This window comes from Manacus candei, unplaced genomic scaffold, assembly GCF_025592945.1.
Source record: "Manacus candei isolate 608988 ecotype Guabito, Panama unplaced genomic scaffold, ASM2559294v1 h1tg000008l, whole genome shotgun sequence".
NCBI lineage: Eukaryota > Metazoa > Chordata > Aves > Passeriformes > Pipridae > Manacus > Manacus candei.
Window position 1 is genome coordinate 1565531 of NW_026138056.1, and position 23510 is coordinate 1589040.

At 37.1% G+C, this 23510-nt stretch overlaps 1 protein-coding gene across 1 annotated transcript in view; it reads right to left on the reverse strand.

Moving 5' to 3' along the window:
• DOK6 (docking protein 6) overlaps positions 1–19475 on the reverse strand; it is a 249244-nt gene extending 229769 nt beyond the window's left edge. Inside the window, exon 1 of the mRNA XM_051774530.1 lies at positions 19201–19475. Coding sequence (XP_051630490.1) covers positions 19201–19266 — 66 coding nt within the window. The 5' untranslated portion in view covers positions 19267–19475. The remainder of the gene's footprint in view (positions 1–19200) is intronic.
• Between the last annotated feature and the right edge of the window lie 4035 nt (positions 19476–23510).

Sequence of the window (23510 nt, forward strand, 5' to 3'; positions counted from 1 at the left end):
CTAAGAGCAAAACTTGAACAGCATGCTGACATTCATTGAGCTCCAAAAAAAATGGTCATGCTGCCAAATGCAATTTTTCCAACTGCCAGTAAGGTTTGGTAAGTCCAGTGTCCTGTGACCTTGATCAGAAATTAAACCCTTGCAGACACAAGGGTAGATTTCCACTAGAGAAAAGGGTGAAGAACAGAGGCAACTAGGGACAGGGCAAGAGGAAATGGCCTCAATCCGTGCCAGGGAAGATTCAGGTTGGACATTAGGAAGAATTTCTTCACTGAAGGGGTGGTTAACCATTGGAATGGGCTGCCCAGGGAAGTGGTAGAATCACCATCCCTGGAAGTGTTCAAGAAATGACTGAACACGGCACTTGTTGCTATGGTTTAGTTCATATGGTGCTGTTTGGTCAAAGGTTAGACTCAAAGATCTTGGAGGTCTTTCCCAATCTTAACTATTGTATGAGTATATAAAATGAAAGGAGATTATGTTGACAGAAGCTGCTTTTGTGGGGCAAACAGCAGAAAAGTAATTTTTCAGAGTTTTGATTACTGGAATTGAAATAAGCTGCTGACTCAACAGCACTGGCAGCAGATGCGTAAGCCAGAAAAAGGTTCAGGGAGTTTGAGAGAGTAAAACACAAACTGTAGCTGCTTATTTTCTATTATTCATCACAGATGGCTGTTGAATTGCCTTAAAGTAGGTAGTAAAGGGCCAACCAAAAACTGGAACTAAAACATGAACGTATCTTCCCTGCTCTTTCCCTTTTATGTTTATCCTGGTCACATATGATTAGCATCACAGAACTGGATGATCCCAAGCTTGCCTTATCTACTTTGAAAACAAGATCTGACATCATGTACTTAGCTGTGTTTTCAAATGTGAGCAGTCAAGTGCCTGGAATGTCACAGTTCATTTTTCTTTCCAGTCACAGAAATAATACATTAACCCCTGGCAGCTGCAAGAAATTAAATTGAAAAGGCAAATCTGGCCAAACATTTAAAATTTAAACCACTGTATTGCAACATATGTGTGCAGTTTATCTGTTATTGTGTTTGTACATGACATTATATTAACATGGAATTAAACAGCCCCACAGTAAGAAATCAGATAGGACCTCTTCCCCTGTAGTAAAATCCCTCCTACACAAGACTAGCAACTATTGTGGGCTAAAACTCCTATTATAACAAGTGCAACAATGCTAGAAACTACAAGCTGCAATTTTAACTTCTCATTTCGAAAATGTTTTCAATGCATTATATTGACTTATTCTGAAGTTTCCTTCATTTGCTCATTCCAACTGTTTACTTCTGTTTCACCACATCTCTTTTCTGCTTGTCCAGCACCATCTGAAATCTCTCTCCAGAGCAGAGACAATGTATTGTGATAGAGAGTGAATCGAGTTAATAGCCACCCTTGCTGCATTTATGAGGCATCAAAGAGTTGAAAGGGGAAAATGCAACTATGGAAACAAACTGTTTCTTCATTTTAGTTCTTCTTTTTATTTTTTTCTTCTCTTTTTCCTGGATCGTATGCCTTTGCCCACAGAAAATTTGGAGAAATTCTCTAGGGGTAGTAGGACTTCTATTTGCTGTACATGATAGAAACAAATATAAGTTATCACTGGTTCTATTTGCCTTTAATAAATGACAGCAATAAATAAAAGAATACACTGGACAAGCACTCAAAGGAAAATTTTTTTAAAGGAATTGAGGAATCAACTGGAATAGAGGCACAAAACCATAAATTGTTTCAATCTTACTAATTTTTTTTAATTATTATATTCAGATTACACTGTTTAGTCTATTGCTTTTTAAAGTACAAAATTGTCTTTGGTTTAAGGTATTTTGCTGCAACATATTCAAAATAAGTGAGTACAACCTGCCCTAGGGTATGACTTTGTCAATCACAGGAGTACAACACTTGAGTGCAATTAGCACCTGAAATAGCTACATCGGATGTGTTATCCATGAATTTTTTTCCTAATTTATATGGAAAAAGAATAATAATTAAAAAAAAGCTATGAAGAATCTCCTTCACCTGCAAATATCTTAACTACTTACTCAAATCACTCAAATGCCCTCAATCATATGCAACCACCATGACCAGAACATGACAGTGGCTTGGTAGAGCCCTCTACTGATTAAAGAGCATAAAATTAAACTATATATTTCACTCCTCATTTCAGAGTAGACAAAAAGCAAATATATAAGTAGCATATCATTACTGACAAAGGCAATTTTCTATTTAAAATTTGTTTATTGCTGGTAAAGCAAACGAAAGTTCTGGACAGATGAAGCATAACAACAGACAAAACTGTAGAATTATTCTTTAGAATTATTATTTTAGAATATTGAGCAAATAATATTGTGCACTAATATACAGTTTTAATGTGCACTAGCATATAAATTTTATGTTTCACAATTTTGATTTACCATTAACACCGAATATTGGAATCATCATCTCTGCCAGTATAATGGTAGGCAGAGAAAATACCATCATGTCCATGCTAATATATACTACAGGAAGATAAAAACAAATAATATTTTCTTCTTCTAAAACCTGTTCTCCACATTTTAATTCTGTATCACAATTTATAACAGGAAGAAGGTATCAAAGAAGACAAGAATTGGAATAGGAGATGAAACATAAACTTATAAGACCATTAACAGTAAAGTACTGCACAGCAGAGTTGCCATATGTGTGATTTACCTCAAAAAGTTCATGCAGTAAATAGTATTTTAGAATTACTGTTAGAAAATTAAACATAGAACTAAATCATAGTATTGTGAACACTCACAACCAGATTAAATCATTAGGAAATTCAAAAGTTAATATTTCTACATCAATGTTACCTAGTTCAAGAACACAGTAGTTTGTTTTCCACTTTGTTTTATTAAAAACGTATTATTTCATATTTTTCTGTTTCACGATTCAGTGAAGTGAAAGGAAAAGGCAGAGGAAAGAGTTCATAACTTTGCTGTCACTACTATTTGACTGAAGACCCTTTCCCATGTTACCAGAGTAGACAGATACATTTTGGTAACTGTTTCTTGGCAACAGGAAGGAAAGTAAGTGTCATCTTTTCTTTCCCTTTGTTTTGTTTTGTTTCGTTTTTTAACCTCACAATGAAGCATACAGCTTTGGAGTTAAAGAGACCATGGACCTGTGGTAATGTAAATTATTATTTTGCATTTTCCATAACTCTTCTTGGAAATACTTTGCTGTTCAAATTTTAGTAACATTAATAGGATTTAGATATATTTTGCTGCATCTGTGGGTAACAGAGCAATAGTAGGTAACAGATTCTAAATCAGATTGCCTAAAGAATCCACTGCATGGATATTTACACGAGGTTGCCAAAAAGCCTGGCAAGAAGCTCATTCTTGTGAGCCAGAATTGCAAGCCTCCAAGATTTTTAAAAGCGGAGAGGAGAACAGCCCTTCTTGACTTGGACTTGGAGTGCCTCTCGCATCTACGTAGATTAGTTTTGTTTAACCATGATAGGCTCGTTTTGTCTATAACTATGGAACAATACGGGACAACTACTACAGAAGTTGCAGAGACCTGAGGAAACTCAAAACCAACCACTTGTTTGTATTTTAAAAAGCTGTCCTGTTACATATCTAAAATACTATGTAATACAACAGCTAATATTTTACGCTGTCATAGATCCACATGGAATTACAAGTTACTTAACTGAATACTGTTTGAAACCAAATTGACTGAGAAGTAGGGAAAATTTACAATCATAATTAGTGTATGTTTGATATAATTTCCATTTAAACTGCAGAAAAACTTATATATAACACTAATTACTATTAGTTTTCTTAGTATACTTGATGAACATGCCCTGTTTCTCATCTTCTGAACATTAATAAATATTAGATTAGAGCACTGTGTTAAAGTACATTACTATCTGCTCCTTTATACACATTCAGATATACATTTTATGAACTGTGTGAGACAATGTAATATAGCTTAGAGAATACACTCTAAATACAGTATGTCCAGTAACTAAATAGATCTTAATCATATGCAAGCAAAAAATCTCTTTGAATAGTGTCACATATTTTTCAAACATGAAGATAAAAACTCATTTGGAGTTTACGGTAGCATTGGTTTTTCACTCAGCTAGTATCTTATATTTTCCTCTGCTCTAAGCTAAGCATGCATTATATGGAAAACATGCCAAGACACAAAAAACTGGCACTTCCAGAGTGATATGTTAAGTACAAAACCCATTTCCATTTATTTTTCCTTTTAGTTTTTGGGACATAAACAGCCATATAACAACATTACTTGGTATTTTTATTACTACTACATAAACTCAAATACAAATAACAATGGTTTTTAACTTAATAGCTCAGGAATGAAACAGCAGGTTAGTAGCTTAAAAGGCTACTGTATTACAATGTAATCATACCACATTCAAAATAAAATGAGAGGCTATCTCTGTTCAAGAACTAAATATCCTAAGGTTTAAATACAGTGGTCCTCCATCCATTCGTCAGACAGTAAAGCTTTTGTCATATTCAGCAACCTAAATGAAACGATAGTTTAGTGAATAAATTTTAGTGAATAAATAAGTCTAAATTTTAATATTAGCAAGATAAAATTATTTATGTAGATAAACTTAGATTCAGGAGCACAATTGGCATTTCTTTTTTCCTATACTCAACTGAATCTCAGATCTCCCAATGCCATGCAAATCTAATAGTTGCATGTATCCTTCTCCAGGAAGAAAAAAAATAAAGGTGAACAATCAGCTATCACTTCAACTGTAGGCTTATCTTACTACTAGCTGTGTGACATATAACTCAGAAAAGTTTTTCCTTCTCTTCTTCTCAAAGAAAGGCCTTTCTTTACTCTCAAAAGAGAAATTTAGTGATGCCACGTGCTGAAATACCTCATCGTCAGTTGGTGCTTCAGAAAAGCCTGCTGTTTGTCCTCACACTCTTCACGCAAGTGTGACTGTTTCTCTCTAGTTAACAAATTTTAGCTTGCATTAAACCTTATCAGTAAACATGGCAGTACTGCAAAATCAGCAATTAAGGCCTCAATAGCTTCCACCAATTAGAGCTGTTGTGTGCCAAGAGCTAGAGCAGAGACAGATTGTGTGCCGGGTTTATTAACTCATTCTTTTTGCTGTGGAACAGCTAAGTGCCTCTTTTCTGGCCACATTAAAGTACATATAGTTGTTTTACAGTGACATATGCCTCTGCCTTAAAAAACAAAACAAACCCCCCAGAAGGCTGTGAATTTTTCATTTGGGAGCTTTCATATCTATACCAAAGCAACTACTATCTCTTTAAGGGAAATGCAATCCAGCATTGCTACACCTGTTGCTATGCAGACAGCAATTCTTTTACTGTTTTCAGCTTTGAACTATCTAAACAAAATTGTTTTCCACTTCTGTTTGTACCCTCATCCTCCCCTATCAGTGCTTTCCCTGATCCTCAGAAAAACTGTACAAAACAAATAATCTGATGGGGACCTCATCCACATGAGTGACCATTTCTCCATCAGTATGGGGGGAGAAGGGAACTTACAGTCAAGCTCTAGAAATCCATTTGCATATACATGATGGCAGAAATGGACAATAAATTTATATGGAGAGAAATCTTTCAGTGAAAAAAAATACCAAGAGACTTTGAAGGATAGCTTTAACATTTCAGATGTTGGAATGTAAGCTCTTTCAGGCAGGGACCACAATGCTGTTAGGCATTTCTATTCTTCCCAGCACAGTTCGACAATGATTAATTTGCACTGCAGCACTAGAAATCATGAGCAATTATAAACTGTGGTTTTCCAAAGTGCTGCACACCTTCAGCATCTTTTTTATTTAAATGCAGATAAAGAGGCAGGCCTACAAGAAACCGTTGTATGAAAGTCAAGATTTCTTTCAGCAAGAGAACACGCATTAAGGTTAAATGTTAGAAAATGTCATTCACTGCATCTGTCAGAATAACTAGAATGCAATATTAACAGCAATTCACATAACAGAGTCCATTTAATATTATCAATAATATTTCACACTGATTTTGAAACTGAATAAAAAAGGAGAAACCAAGATGCATATGTAACAAAATTTATATTTCATGAAACTTAATTGCTGTAACTAGGGCACAGGGATTAAAGGCCTATGCCTAAGGCATCTGGTCTTGATATTGCACAAGCATTTCAATTTTTGGTTTCAAAAATTAAGTTTTTTAACTGTCTTGGTACTGAAAAAAAGCTGAAATGTGAAATCTGAACAAATCCCATTTACAAGAGATGTATTCCTAAAATTTCTTATTTACCTAGAAAAAAAATTTTCATGATGAGGAACTTAACTGTTCAGCTTAGTCTTTAATAGCATTTTCTGGGATTGATAGAATTTTATGAAATTGCTGTAACAAAGGACTGAATGAAACTTGATCAAAACACTTACTGCTATGGTGAGCCCTTTGGCTGGCATGTGACACCTGAAAACACACTTTCAGAGATACGTGCACAATCAGAGGTGCCTAATGCAGGTTTGGCCCTCTTTAACAGAGGTCTTTCCTCTGTATTCGTATATAAATTCATCGAAAGCCTAACTTAATGAACAAACACTAGTGACAAAAATTAAGAATCTCTTGGTAATTATGTATTGCTGGTTGAGCTTCCATTTTCACTATTTCAGTCATGATCATCTTAACAGCAATGCAGTCAGCTAGGCTTTGTTTTATAGCACTCTAAAGTTGATTTCAAAGGGTGTCAGCAGCATTCCTCATTTCAAATCCCCTGGTTTAACTCAGTTCATCTATTGTGCATTCAGCTCACTCATAAGCATTAGAGAGAGTGCACTGTGGCACTACTGTGGGTAAGCTCAGGTCAATGAAAATCAATATAATTTACAACTTTTTACATTTTCCTAGACTTAAAAGCCTGACGTACTGAAGGAGACTGTATTTCTTCATATGCTTTTCTACGGACATGTAGATATTTGGCCCATTATTTCAACACCTTTTAATTAGTACAAGTAAATCAATTAAGTATATTAGGAAGTGTATCTGTTTGTTTGAATGAGAACAGGTATTCATTCTTTCTAGTAACTTTCCAGAAAGGAAAGTCTTAGTTTTGCTGTTGGAAGATCAATATTCACCTACAGCCTGGTCTAGGAAATGTTTCTGGTAAGTCACAGATGGGAAAAAAATGGATTCTGAGGAATCAAACAAGAGGCATCACCTCACTATAGTTTTAAATTTAATTTTGTTCAGATTGTAGTGGAGGATATATTCACCTTGAATATTTTTTTTAGGTGAAATTACTATAAGCCACAAAATAACATTATACAGAAACACGGCAGAAATGACTCATTTGTCATTTCAGAGGAGAAAGGTAAAAAAATCCAGGCAAAAATTATTTTCTGACATCAAGAATTCTGGAAAATACACCTCCAAACCCATTTTGAAATGTATTTAACCTCTGGGTTCTCTTGGGACACAAACTACATTATGTTATGATCATGTCGAAATTATGTCAAAAATATTTACAAGTAACATTTACTTTTCTATTTTCTCCTTCAGTTCAAAAAATCCCAAAGCAATACATCTAAACACTGTAGGTATATTATTGTATAAAAGCTGCTAGAGCAACATTTGTCCTCAAATAACTATACTATGAGGTCCACCAGTATAAATTTTCCTCTCATTGCCCATAAATCTCATCTAAATCTATTCCATTGCTGCTGTACAGATTCCCCCTTATGTTTCACTGTGAGGCTTCCATTTTCAAAGCACCTCAGACACCTAATTTTGATAGTTTAAGCAATGTTCTCTACCAGCTGCTAAACTGTTACCATTAGTTAAAGCGCCCTTATACAATTTGTAAGCATTATCTTCATCCCAAATGATTAGTAAGTGTCTGAAAATACTCTACAGGCATTCAGACGTAATTCTTCAAAATAACCTGAAATCTTTTGAAATGGCCATGATCTGGTAATATCCTGTTTGGCCTTTGGGTCTTGAGCAAGTCCTACAATGTGCAGTTGCTTATATTCTAGAAATAAAGCCTTTGCATTCACATATCTACTTTTCTTTTTAAAAACTGCAGTGTTCTTCTTTATTAAGAACTCTGGGACCATAAAAATAATTCCATTCCTGTTTTTCTGCAATGACATGAGATTAGAGTAGTCTGTTTCCTTTCTTTTGGTCCGTATTCCTTTTGCTACATTTTTAATATTTATATATTTAATACATCACATATCATTATTGGGAATAAAAGGTGTCAGAGATTCTGTTCTATCAGGGAAAGATAGATCTCAGAATTTTTTACTCTTTCTCCTACTTTTCTTTAGGATGGATCTACATTAGAATTTTTATTATTAAAAAAACCTAAAAGTCCAGATGATTCAATGATTGGAAAAATGTAACATCATGAGGGAACTGGGTTTCATTAAACACATTACTACCTAAATGTGCTGACATTGCATAAGCTTCAACCAGTATGCATCATATTAGAAAAGGCTATCCAATATATTTTCAACCTTTTCCTTTGAGCTATGACCCACTGAAGAGGATAGAAATCATTTAGTGATCTCAAAGTGATTTCTTTTCTGCAGGAAAAAAAAATATTTTTTTTATTAAAGGGAAACCAGGACCCTGAAAATCTTGGTTGCTACAAATCTCCTTCTGGAAATGTTCACACCAGCATTACTGCAATGGACAACCCATAATTTGATTTTTCCCCCTTTTTTTTTTCTTTTATAACCTTAGACGTTTCCTTTCAATAAATGCTTCTGTAGTGCTTTTTTATTTCACATATTGTGTAGATAGATTTCCTAAAGAAAAAATGCATTTTGCCATCTCAAGAGTCTGAAAGTGGACTCGACTGATTCACTCTATAACCTGCACAAAGTCCCACAGACTTTCCTCTGTGGAACCATACAAATACACGCTCCTCATGCTGAGCTCCAAGATATTATGGGTAAAATGCACAACTTAAGCCTAAGCATTAGTATTGCTTAGCAGAATGGCGTTGGTGTACACATACACAGAGTATGGTGTTTCAATTTTTTTTTGTGGAAGAATATTCCTTTCATAAAATTTGGAAATGAGAAAACTCTGATATCTTCTCAAAATCTGACCAGTGACGCACTGCACAAGGAAGAAAAGAGATGTTGCAGTAACATCTCTTCCTTCACCCCACTTTAATCAGGATTGTTGTATTATGCAACATGTATTTGACAAATATGGCTAATTTCTGCATGTCTGGGGTCAGAAATTTACATCCACAATTGCAGACCAGCAACCCAAGCAGTTATGAAATTACCTCATGCACCATATTCAGCTTTCAGAATTATTCTGCCACATAAGATTTGAATAATTGTACCTTAAACATTTTCAATATCTACCATTCAACACTTCAGATTTTGCACTACAATTCTGCCTCAAGGCAAAAAAGACATAAGGCCTATCATAGTTAGCAGTTTCAGACTTCTAGCATTCCTATTTGTGACACTTGTTTCTAAGATGAAAACTGATGAGCAGACAGGAAGATCTGGGGGGAAAATGCAAAATATTTATTTTCTTTATATACAAAAATCTAAAATATGTCAGATACCTGAACAAATCCGGACTGTAAAGAGAGAATTCATAGAAGAATTCAGTGAAACATATTTTCCAACCAAAAGTAAAAGTCTTCATACAACATTAAAATAGACAGTGAATCTGGCTGAGTGGTGAGGTTGGACCAGGTGACCTCCAGAGGTGCTTTTTAACCTCAGCCATTCCATAGTTATGCAACTCAAATTACTAAAAATAAAATTTGAATTATTCTAATGTTTTCTATACAAATGTAGCACCTAATAATACTTTGACCATAATCAGCACTAGCCAACATGTCTTAACAGAGAATTTAACAAGAGTTTATAGTTGAGACAGACAAAATAAAGAAGTGGCAGATGAAAAGAGATTATACTAATTTCACAAACAGAAAAGTTCAGCACAGAAAGCCTGTTTCCCATTTACACTAAGAGCATTCACTATACTGGCAGTATAAGGGGCCTTAACACAGTTTTAAATTTATTTTATGTAGTGTACAGTGGGCTTAGTATAATTTAGAATAAGGCTGGAATGAATTAAAGTGCTCAAGATTACAAATTTTATCTCTGAAAAAGACTAAAATTTAACTTTCCTCATATAGATTCCAACATATAAGTACAAAGATTTTTGTCTTCTTGAAAGAGGTTATTTCATTAACAGTGCAAAAAGCTCCAAAACACATTTCATAGTTTAAGATACTAGGACTACACAAAATAAAAATCAGTAAAATATCATTTTTTTTACTACCCTTCTTGTTACAACTATGGAAAATCAGCCTTCTCTCTTTCTTGTTATGACGCTATTATTATCATACTATTATATACATATATATTAAACATAGTGTATGCCTTATTATTATCATATTAATCTAGTTTATTATATTAATCTAGTTTATTAGTATATCAACTTCAATTAAAATTAAGGCTTTCTCCATTATTAGTTTTTATTCATATACTTTATTATTTCACATTCGCACATCATACTAGAACTAGATAACAGTTACTGTATGAAGTAATTACTTTATCAAAGACTATACTATCTAAAAGTAGTCTGACAAATAAAAACAAAAATAAAAGTAATTATAATAAATATAAGTTTATAAGAATAAACTGTCCTCTTTTTAGGTACTGTACAAAACCAATAATTATGACTACTCATTCAGAAAACTCTTCTGTGTTCTTATTTTGTAAGACTTCATGTACTCTTTTTTCTTTGCAAGAAAAAAAGCGTTTGCATGAGAAAAGAGAATATACCAATTCACTCTGAGGGCAGGGTGAGAAAGAAAAATCCAGGGACAAACAGTAAAGAGTATTAGAAGTATCAGGAGCTTCCTGCTCAAAGATGTTACTAATTTGGTTCTAGAGTACTGAAAACCTTTCAATATTAAACTTTGCTATTAATTCTTTTCGCAATGAACAGGTAGGAGAAATAAACCAAAGAGCCATTCCTCCAGTAGACAGACAGTGTGCAACTTTTTTTCCCAGGTCTAGTCAATGCTGTGTCCTTCTAACTCCTTACTGACATATTAATGAATACAATCTCTCCAAAGTTCAGTCCAGATAAGCCAGAGATGATGATAGTCAGTTTGGTAACTGAACAACAGAGAGAAAGAAGATCAATTTTTAAAAGATTTACACACTTCCATTAATTATCTTCCTAATTTATGCACATCTGAAGTGAACAGTAATTCCTGCAAGGCTCCATTTGCATGGTCTTGTAACTTCTAAGCGTGACAGCAATGACGTTTCACACATTAAAATTGTTAAAAAGCTTCAAAATCTGGAAGACTTATGTTCATAGAATCATAGAATAAACCAGGTTGGAAAAGATCTCAAAGATCATGAAGTCCAACCCTTGATCCAACATCGCTGTAGTTACTAGACCATGGCACTAAGTGCCACATCCAGTCTCATCTTAAAAACCTCCAGGGATGGTGAATCCACCACCTCCCTGGGCAGTCTATTCCAATGTCTAATTACTCTCTCTCTTATGCAGTGATTCTGCAGTGATCTGCAGTGATCTGCAGTGAAGATCACTTTTGAAAAGAAGTATATTTCATTTCTAGATTACAGACTGCACTATTTTTTCCCTTAATTTCTAAGCAGACATCGAAATTAACATTCATCTTCAAACCCCTTCAGTGGTAGTCTCAGCTTTCCAAGACCTATCCTAGTCCGTAAGAGTACTCCCAAAGTCAGTAGATTTAAGTCTGATGCCAGCTGAAAATCTCACTGTTTGGAAATCTCATTGCCTGTACCAAGTTTTCAGAGACAGTGGCTTAAGTGCTGGTCTGAACAATCACACAATTTTTCTTCTCAGACGTGATGTGTGGATATGTATTCTGAATAATAATAAAAAAAATATTAATCCAAAGTAAGTATTTATGTGACACAGGTGTCAAGATATAGTTACTGCACACACTCTTGCTCAACTTTTTTTTAATAAGTTTGTAATTTTGTCCTACTGTACAAAAACTTTCTCCACAAGATTAAAAGGTTTCTTTGTTTTTCTCCATTGACTTTCTTCAAGAAATTTCATAGTATTTAGAGTTGAAGTATGTATTTTCCTCTGGAAAAAAAAATTCAACCAAACGATGATTCATTACATTAATACACCAGGATATTTTTGAATCTTAGAGCTGCACCGTAAGTTGAAAAGATTAAAAATACAAAATGCAGTGAAACATTTATAATTATTATTTTAAACATAGCAGATATGAGAGGATATAGTATACAGTAAAACACCCATGCTTTGGTTAAATAATACATTATTAATTTAAAGAACAGTGAGGGATATAATTCAAAATGCATACACATAAAAGTATTTCTCACCTTCAACAAAGAGAATATTTTACATTTTCCAAGACTGCATAGAAGTATATTAACTACATCATGACATTTGTGAAAAGCTGTTCAACTAACTGATCTTTCACACAACCTAAAACAAAAGACAAACTTTCCAGGGTAATATAGACCCCAAAACCTTTACTCGATTTTCTTTTTAAAGAGCATTTCATAGCATGCTTTTTTTTTTGAAATGTCTCATTAGTACCTATCTAAAATGTATTCTCTATACAGTAACATATATAAATGTATAACTAACAACCAACTCACATATGCTGTTGCCTGAATTTGTTGTTGCCAGGCAACAGCTATAGAGCATTTTGCACTGCTTGCAAAAATGTGAATGAATGATTCGAAGAGAGATTATTTCTAAAATACTAGGAAGAAAACTCACTATTGGAATTACATGAATAATTCCTTGTATATTTCAAGGATTCATAGAGAATGTTCCTTCCACAATTACCGAAATGAGAAAGGACAACTCCTTTGAGTAGGATTTGAAGGGCATTTTACAACAAGGAAATTCATGTTCTATGCATGCAGTTAATGTTCCCACATGGACTCTGAACCAAAGCCACCAAAGTTAATGGGTTCCTTAAACTGACTTCAGGGTCTTTTCACTGAATCTTTTCATTGGGTTTTAACATCCATCACAGGACAAAAATTACAGACTCCTAAATGAAAAAACAGAAGGCCATCACCTTACAGGAGACACAAATAAATTCTCAATAAAATTTTACCATCTCAAAATATGCAAGTGAAAGAGAGAGAGTCTGTATGAACACTTTGTGTACTCTTCATACAGCTAAGGTTTAATCTCATTGAGACTAATGGCATTACACACAAAAGTAAAAATAGAAGCATCTATAATCCATTGATAACATGGATGTGATATGCTATCTACAAAAGAGAACTACTTGTCTCTTTAAGTAAGAGCCATCCATTACAAAATTACTAACCTTTGGCTATCATACCTCTTGGGAATTAAAAGGTGGAAAAGCACATCAAGAAAATCAACTGGGAAACATAGCAACTCCAAAGTGCTTACCACAAGCCTGACTCACAAGTTGCTTTAAACACAAACATTAGCACAAAAAGTTGTCGGACTTTTTGTCCTTGCTTACCATGGCTGCAAGATATTTCTTTCAATTTCCTGTACAACGCTTAATCAATAATAACTGGTCAGAAGCTAAAAATGATTATTCTTTCCATAATGACCAAATTGGAAATCCACGTATTTTCCTTTTAATTCTTCAAATCCATTCATGTGACTTGGCAAGAAATACTGAAAGCAGTAATTATTGGTATTTTAAATGATACTTTCAGTATAATGTAGTGAATGTAACCAGTTGCTTTAATGGATCCCAGTGAAATCCTTTTAATTCCGTATCTCAAGTTGAACTATCATGAACTATCATGAAAAAGAAACTCCTTTATATGGAAGGAATCTGGAACCTAAATCCTGTCCATCTAGAGCTTTATAAAAATTAAAATAGATAAATTTTAAATAGATACATTATAAACCAGAATTAAGGTTTTACAGTTTCATTCAAATTATTTTCATGCTCCAAGACGTAATTCATAGTTTATGTCATCGGTCAGGATGCGGTTATATAAAAGGCAATTTCAGTGCTTTCAAACAGGCTGAGCAGATTTCCCACAGATAATAATATAAAATAATCTACGGAAAGAATATCCACTCCAGGCCACACAACTTGCTTGTACTTCTTCATGTGTTTGTTTGTTTCTTAGAATATGCTATGGCAACTCGAAGAAACAGAAGAACCTTTACTTTGCCCTCTGTATTCATCATGACCCACTTGCAGAGTCAGTACAATCAATCAATGTAATCTCAAACCCAAGACATTTTGCAGGTCCCTTTGCTTTCTTCACCATAAGTATCCACACTATATCAATTAAATGTTAGGATTTTGTAAGACACATACTGCATTTTTTCAAGAGGAACCAAGTTGCAATCAGACACTTGTATTCATAGTATTGTTAGTGCTGATTGATTGAAGACAGGGTTAACAGCAGAAGGAGAAACACGATGTTTATTTCCACAAAAGGTACCTGTAATGATCTAAAAGTATGGTTAAAAATAGGGGGGTTTATATGGTAAAACTTCTCATTTGGTGACTAAGAGAAACCTGCTACTTATTGTTCAATCAAGACTGAGTGGCAGATACAATTTTCTCTTTGGATAGCTGTATTAGAGTGTAAACTAAACCACTCAGAAAATAATTCTACTTAGTATGTGGAATCACAGAAAAATCAGTAATTATTCAACTGAGTGAAAATTTCCATTAGACAGGATTCTTTTGTTCTGTGGCCAAGGCGTGACCAAAAAAAAACCACAGAAACAAACAAACAATAAAGATTATGACTTCGAAGGTTGATATGGGTCAAAACAAGACTATCGAAGTGACACAATGCTCATTTTTAATTAGACTTCCTAATGCAACATCAAATTGTTTTTCTTCTAAGAAACAGTACTTCAACAAGGCATGAAATACTCGCAGCTTAGTTTATTAGGAGGCAACAAAGGGATTCCAATCTGCTACAACAATGTTTCAGCCTATAAGCACAGTCAGTGCAGTATAAAATTGTGTCATATGAATTTTAATGTGACACAAGTATGAAAGATTCCAAAAGAACAAAGGCAGCACAGTCCTGTTCCACGCTACACAAATGACCTATTCTGATCTGAACAGCACAACACATTACAATCAAATTTATTTCAAAGGAGGGTTGCAGAGGTCAAATGCAATGGTTGCAAGAATGAGGTATTTCCTTTATGTAGCATTAGAGAAAAGCAAAATATCAAACAGTGCAGGAATGCCAGGGTACTGAAAAGAAAGGCATATTTAGGCTGCAGGGAAACAGATTTTATAAAGACATTTTAATTATATGTCAACCTCACTGACTACAGTTTCTAAGTTTCAAAGATACTGTGATACCTCGATGAAGATGTCATGTATACAAGTGAGCTTGTCTATTACACAGTCTTTAATATATATTTAAAATTTCAAGGCACCAGAGAAAAGTTTCATGTACGGTTCACACTTAACAAAAGGAGATAGGCTAAGTGGTCTAACTGGCTGGATGTCTCTTCGTGGCCTGATATCTCTATGGCAGAAACCATGATATTCCCAGATGTCAGAATCCAACAACAAGAGAGAGGCTGGTAAAGCTCCACAGCTGACTATCCGATCTTACAACAAAAGAAGCTACTTTAACAACTTAAAGGTATCAGAACAATGAGGTCGACTTGAAAATACTAGACTGCCAGAAAATATACAGAAATCCATTAAGATGTAAATCCAACAGTAAATGAGCAATTAAGGATAAGGTGAAAAGCAGGCAAAAAAATCTTAATGATCAGGTATCAGTAAACAAAAAGGGCAAATTTTCACAGTACTTCTTTCCATGTATTTCCATCAAGATTTAGGCTTCATCTTTGTCTTCAAATCAGCCTTCTGAACAGTATCATGGAAAAACAGCTCCAAGTCCTGACTGCACAGTTCAGAATGGATGTTTGTCCATCCTCCCCGACTGGAGACAATACTCACGCACACTATGAACACAATTTGCAGGTATGTGGGCAGTAGGCAGACAGGGTAACAAGTACTTAACGCAAGACAGCCATAAAAAGTCAGAAGAAAACATGTTATACCTCTTTAAAAAAAAAACATAAATACTTTCTATTTTACAATTAGATGAAGATTTATTACTTGAGTTTTTGAAAACTAGGCTCTTGGAAAACCAAATTCTATCAGAAAGTTCAGCACAAATCAAAGCTTGTGCTGTGGAGTTTTTTCAATAAAATGAAAATACACTATTGAACTATCTTCCATTTGATTCCCAGCCAGGGCTCCCTCAGTCACAGAACAAGACAGAATAAAAGTTGCATTGGAAGAATTTCTGTAATGAATTGGCTACCAGCCCAAAGGTTAGAATTAGTTTTACTGCCCAAGTCTAGCACTAAAATCGGTATTAGTCACCTCAGCTCTCCAAGTTCTAATCAATCTACTTCTTGGGAGACTTTGAAATATTCAAAGAATGTAGACTGTTATGACCAAAAAACCCCATGCCAGTAAGTTCCAGTGTATAGGAATGTAACATAACCAGCAAGAGGTAAAATCCTATTGACATATTTAAAAATTATCTTAGTCTTAGTTTTCAGAACCCATAACTCTCTTCCCTCCTTTCAATATTTTTTGGAGGTTAAAAATATTCATTCGCCAACAGACATTTATATCCCTGAAAATTGATGTATTCACCTACATTATGACAGCTCTAGTGTAATTCATTAACGTTTGGACTTGGAGACAGACATAAAGGGAAAAAATACAAACCTTTAATGTTTCACTTGGTGAACAAAAATTGCATTAATTTAGATATTCAGTCACAAGAATCCAATTAGCTATGGATATACCCACACATATTCATACCTTTCAACCACCACACTCATTTGAATTTTGATGCTATTTTCTATAAAATATAATCCATTTTACATTGTATTTAATAGATTTATTCAGATTTGCATTTCCATATGTCATATTTAAGCTTATACTACCACCTGCCTGAGGCTGTATAGTCTGAATTGTCACCCTCATAAACCACTTCAGTAGGAGAAAATCCTCTGTAGACACTGTATGAACTATTTCCCTTCTGCTTAGTGTAGAAGTATGATAATCATTAGGACCAGGAATAATATCCACACACAAAAAAAGCATTTATACGTGTCCTCCTCAAAAAATCAGATTAACATCTTCAAAACAAAATATTCAAGCTACTTAAGATATATTGCAATGAAATACCACCTTCATAAATTTTTTTACACAAGTCAGCAAGTATCTACCAAGATTACTGTGATATGAACTCTACATTTGTTGCATATATGCCACACACACAGGTATATAAAAGTATTTGCATACATAAACATATGCATATACATAATTTCACACTTAAAGGACACTGAGATACCTTCCTATACAGATTTGCAAATCAAACAGATTAACTCTGATTCCAACTACTAACATCAAGGCAATGCAATACCATCATCTCTCTGCTTTGTGTTGGGCCCATCTAGTAACACTGCTGAACTGGGGAAAAACTGATGAGCAAAGGTTAAGCAGAGGACTGCCAGAAACAAACTAGGGCTTAGAAATTGCTCTTTCAGATAAGACTAATGCTTTACTGATGCACAGAGTGACTTTGAGGTTGCAAAATCATTAATAAGAGCATCCATTCTCTTTGGATTTACATCATCTCTCATACATTTGGACTTGGGGCAATTAAGGGCTTGGACCAAACTTTCCCGTGCTCTTTTGGAATTAACAGCCCTGCCAAGGTACCAAAGTGCTCCAAAGGTCAATTTCTGATTATTGTCCTACCATCCTGCACAATGTGTCTGCAAGCAAAGCACAGCATCTGGGGGAAGGGAAAAGGGGAGAGAAGGAGGAGGAGATAAATATTAGCATTGTGATAAGCTCAAAGATCATGACTTGGAGGAGGGCAGATTTCACATGGTCCCTCCTCTATTAGGTTTCAGGGGAAGCAGGAAGAGAGGCAGCTCACCTCCCTGGAAGGGAGAGCAGGTAGAGACCCTTCACTTTTCTGCACGTCTAAACAAAAAATGAAGCATGAACTCAAAGAACTCCAGACCTCCTCTTAGCCCTAGTCGGGTTTAGTCTCGAGCCAACAGGATCTTTTGGGATCACTGGCAACATTGCTAGCTGTGCAAGCCAGCGAGCCTTCTCGTTCTTACACAAAGGGTAAAGAGAAAGCCCAAACTGATGATTCCCGGCACCGACTGAAGTTTAGAAAATCCTGACCCTTATACACACTCTGTTCCAACTTCACTGCCTTTTCAAGGTTTGCTGTACCCCGTCAGGGAAAGTGCACTTGGCCAATTCGATAACCGTGTCTCTGAGCACCCCGGTGTGTACTGAGACCAGCCACGCTCACCTAAGGGACCGCCCCTAGTTTTTATCACTGTCAGACTCTGCATCTGCCTTTCGGTCCATAAGGCTGTCACCCACCTCCCCTCCCCGCCCGCCCCCGGCCCGCTGCAGGTTGCCATTCCCCAGTCCTCTATGTCCTGGGGCACGAGCACCCCCACATCTCCACGCCCGCTTTTCTCAGTTACTGTTGGGCTGCTCTGGTACCAGCCTCCAGTGTTTTCAGACCCTGCCCTGATTGAAGACATCCCTCTCCCAAAATGGGAGAGGGAGGGAGAGAGGGAAGGAGAATCTCTGCACAAAGTTTTTTACAGATCCTGCCTGCGCCTTCCTCTCCCCGCCCAAGCCCCTGCCGGAGGCAGCAGGGCAAGGGACGGGGGACGGCGGTGGGGGGGAAGCGGGAGAGGCAGGGACGCCCTGTGTCCCTAGGTGGGATAACAGTGGGGTGTTATCCTCGGCCCAAGGAGGACGAGGGAACGGAACGCAGCTTTTAGCGGACAGTGACACTGGCAGGCGAACGCTGAGACAGAAGGGAGGAGCGGCGCCTTCCTGGAGCTCTCTCCGAGAGCAATGGCAGCGCATCCCCACCGACCCCTACAGAGATGGGAGCAAAGTCCGAGCCCCAGCGGCGGCAGCAGCAGCGGCAGCAGCAGCAGTAGCGGCAGCGGCAGCAGCAGCAGCAGCGGCAGCAGCGGCAGCAGCAGCAGCAGGTCGCCGCGCCCCGCGCTGGCAGCCCCGGCCCGGGGCACTGCCGCCCCCCAGGCCGGCGAGGTGGCCGCCTGCGCCTCGCCCCCACCCCGGACAGGGCCGGCGAAGAGAGAACTCACTCACCCCCAGCTTCCTGCTGCGGATTTTCACGTAGCCCTGTTTGACTATATCGTTAAAGTTGGAGGCCATGGCCAGCGCTGCCTGCTTCCTCCCCTCCGCTCCCGGAGTCGTCCTCCTCCTCCTCCACCGCCGCCGCCTCCTCCTTCTCCTCCTCCCCCGGGCCCTCCCGGGTGCCGCCGGCCACTGGCTCCAGAGGCGCTTCTGGCATCCAGGCAGCGGCAGCCGCCGCGCTCCGCTCCGCCCGCTCCGCGCCGCTCCCGCGGCCGCCCGGCTCCGCTTCGCCCGGCACCGCCCCGGGGGGCGGTGGCGGCCGCTCCGCTCCCCCGCTGGCCCCTCGCTGCCCCCGCCCCGCCGCCGCCCCGGCCGCCGGCCCCGCTCCGCTCCGCTCCGCCCGGCGGTGGCTTCGCGGCTGCCCGCGCCTACGGCCGGGGGCGGGCGGGGCGCGGGGCGGGGAGGGGCGGAGCGGGGACACCGCCCCCGGCGCCGCGGCCGCGGAGCCCGCCCCCAGCGCACACCCTCCCGCCGCCGGGGGACGGGGACCCAGGGTGGGTGGCGCGGGTCTCCTGGTGCCAGGAGAGCTCCGCGACCCCGGGCATGACACCGGGCGGCGGCCAGATGCCCTCCTCGGCCTCGGCCGAGTGGGTTTACCTACTTTTCTCCAGGCTGGCAGATGGTCGCGGCCGCGGCATCCCCGGCTCGTGCAGCAGATCCCTTTGGAAACACGGCCCGGGAGGGCATCTTTCCGCCTCATGTGTTCAGGAAGCCGCGTAGTAGCCCACCAGCAAACACTGAACTCTTGTGTTAATTTAACAAACTTAATGAAACAAACACATGAACAGAAGTGGGGAGGGAAAAAAAAAAAAAAGAAAGGAAAAAAGTCCACCTGAAGTTAAAAAACAAGGTGTCACACATAGGCATTCTGTGCCCTCCACAGTGATGACCATGTCTTTTAACTACTGTTCACTGAGATCGATCTAGCAAAAGAATGACTTCTGAGGAAAACAGATAAAATTAGGAGAGATTAGGAAGGAAAAAAAAAAACAAAACAAACAAACAAACAAACAAACAAAACCACCAAAACCCAAAACTAAACCAAAACAACACAACAAACCAAACCAAAACAAACAACCAAACACAAACCAAACCAAACCAAACAAAAACAAACAGGGAATTGTTTGTGTCTGCTTTAGTTACATGTAAAATAGGGATGGACAAGAATGAACCTAGGCTGCTCGATAAACTGTAAATATATGGGATTGACAAGATAGTGCATTACTGTTGTTACATAAAATTCTACTTCATAAATACTTTCAATGAAAAAAGTTTGATTGGTATGATAAGCTTAACGAAAGTTTCATGAGTTCTTTTCCTAGATATCTACATTCTACTGCACCACTGCCCTGAATTTCTATGAAATAGGAATTTGTAGTGTGCAGTGTGCTGTAGACTGGGGCAATGAAACATAATTCTCTAGTTGAAAGTTTGGCAGATTTATTTCAGACTTTCAAAATCAATAGACAATATTGGAGAAAAGTCTTGCACCAAATAGGAAAGATACAATCTAGAAAAATTATTACAGTGCTTGGATGAAACCTAACTTTACTCTCTATAATTACCTGGACTACTGCATCCAGCTCTGGAGCCCTTAGTATAAGAAAGACATGAGTTGGACTGAGTCCACAGGAGGGCAACAAAGATGATCAGAGGGATGGAAAATCTCTCCTATGAGGAAAGGTTGAGACAGCTGGGACTGTTCAGCCTGGAGAATGCTTCAGGGTGACCTGGTCTTCCAGTATCAGGTCTTCCAGTACCTGAAGGGTACAACCGGGTACTAAAGTATTTTTACTACTATTTATACCCATCAACCGGGTATAGTGTTCCATTTAAAAATAGCAAAACATAATCTTAATATTATGATCTAAAGACTCTTGCATGTTCATTGACTGCTTTTAGCTTTGTATCCACGTCTAATGAGTGTGAAAATTACACTCTTATTGCTCTCTTTCCATAGAATAACCCTTATTATTTACTTTGTTCTGAATTTCTTTGCCTTAGTCACATAGTAATTGGTGAAGCAGATGAATATTTACCTACACTTCTATATTCTAGCAACTCAGTTCCCAATTATACAAATTTCAAAGTAAGAGTCTGCATTATTTTTATTGGATTAAGGGTCTGTATTATTTTTATCCAAGCAAAAACTTCTATATAATTATGCAATTTTTTTATAAAAGATAAGATCATAAAAAGGAATAGATAAAAATACTTAGCTTATTGTTGTTTCCTTGATATTTCTAGTGAAATGTCAAAAGGATAGTATGAGCTTGAATTCCTACTTTGGATAGAATATGATTTCTTCCTTAATTTCTGTTTTATTGATATGTAAAATCAGAATATTCAGTAATTTTAAGGAGAAAACTGGGATATACCTACAAGACAATTCTTTCAAGACACTTTACAACATATTAAACAAAAGTTTTGTTCAAAATGAGACTAGCAATTATTTAAAGTACAGAAAGCTCTTGAAGGATCAAAAAGGAAAGGAACATTTCCTTTCAATTGCCAACCAGAAAAGTACATAATCCTATTCAATTAACTGACAAAAAGACATTTCCCTTAAAGATTAACCCTGAAAGATTTGTAAGTTTGTAGAGTTGTTTTCACATGCAGTTCCTGCTCCCTCTTCACCACCTCTCAGCTACACAAAAAGTGGTTTGTAGGATCTGAGAAAAATTTGATATGTACTCAAATTGAGATAGAACTAATGCTATTTTTTAAAAAAAATTGTTCTGTATATCATTCAAAGAGAGCAGCAGTTTCAGAACACACAACACTCCTGGGCAAATTTTAGTTTTCCAATCTCTGCAGTAAGAGGCAACAAGCAGAACTTGTGTCACCTCCCTAACATTCATGTCTTGTTGTCAGAACTCTACTGTGCAAAATTTTCTGCCAATGAAATTGAAGACAGTGCTATATTTCCAAAGCTAATCAGCCATTTATTCTTGAGTATAATGTTTTAGTATCATATTATCATATAACATGCATGGAAAATGGGTTTGATTTATAATAATTATATATATATTAGTATTTTTCAACAGATTTTTCTCCAATTGTTTATTGTTGTTCTTTTATCTTTCTTTAATATCCAGGTACGAATGGCATTGTTATTATTTATTTTATTATGAAAAAAATGCAACAAGAGATAAGTAAAAATGTGTAAAATACAAAGCATTTTATTCTACATTCTACAGAGTGTAAATTAGCCAGCCTGAGCTTATAAAATGATCAGTCTGGTATTTATTTTCAGCTGCTTTGGATAGCATCAGCCAGAATAATCAAATATTCATTTGCATAGGGGTCCCATGGGCAGCTTGAGACACAAATACATAGCAAGGCCACTCGGAATCACAGGAATGCAGGCAAACTGTCTTGTTACTTGCCCACAAAAATACTCTTGTAAGACGTATATACATTGTATTTGCTGAGAAAGTCATAACTTATGAAGGAAGATTCCCCAAAGCAGTTACCCCAAATGTTTTATTTCTGTTCAGAAATCTCAGTAAGTCAAATGTTCTCAGAAACTCAACAGGGACAAACTCAATAGGCAGTGGCAGGGAAGACATAGTATGATTCCATCTGAAGAATACATTGCCATGACTAATGCCTTATATGTTTTCTAAAATATGGTTTCTAATATGCCTGTTGGTGTGAAATCATAGCTTGGAAATGGAAATATTCAGCAGGTAATCGAGTCACAAATTATTTCAAGCAGAGAAGTTAATTTCTGATCTACCTAAGTGCAATCAAATCTAATACTATTTTGGACAGACAATATGTATTGCCATTTGTCAGAAAGTAATTATTTGAATGAAATTATCTTCACCTATGCTTGCTCAACAAAGTGAACAAATTTAGGCAGTATATGTTTTAAATCTGACTTTATATGATTCACAGTCATGAATGATTTTCCTGTGACAGCTATCAGTGTTTGAAGTTTCCAACCAGGATGAACTTTCACCACACTTGCCAAAGAGGACCACAGAGAGCTCCTCTCAGTTTTTAGCAAAGCAAACTGTTTCTCCCTTTACTTTACTGACCAAAAACCAGCTGAGACTAAAAGAAAAACTCTGGTTAAAAGTTTATCTGGGAACTGGCAGTTAGTATTTAATCAAGACATCAGATAAAATACGTGTTCTCATCTAAAGCTGTTAAAATAAACAGTCATTTTTATTATGATAATAGAAATTTGCATAGGCAATGCCAAAAAAGAAACATTAGCTAATGTATTATTAATGTGCTGAAAGCCTACCTTC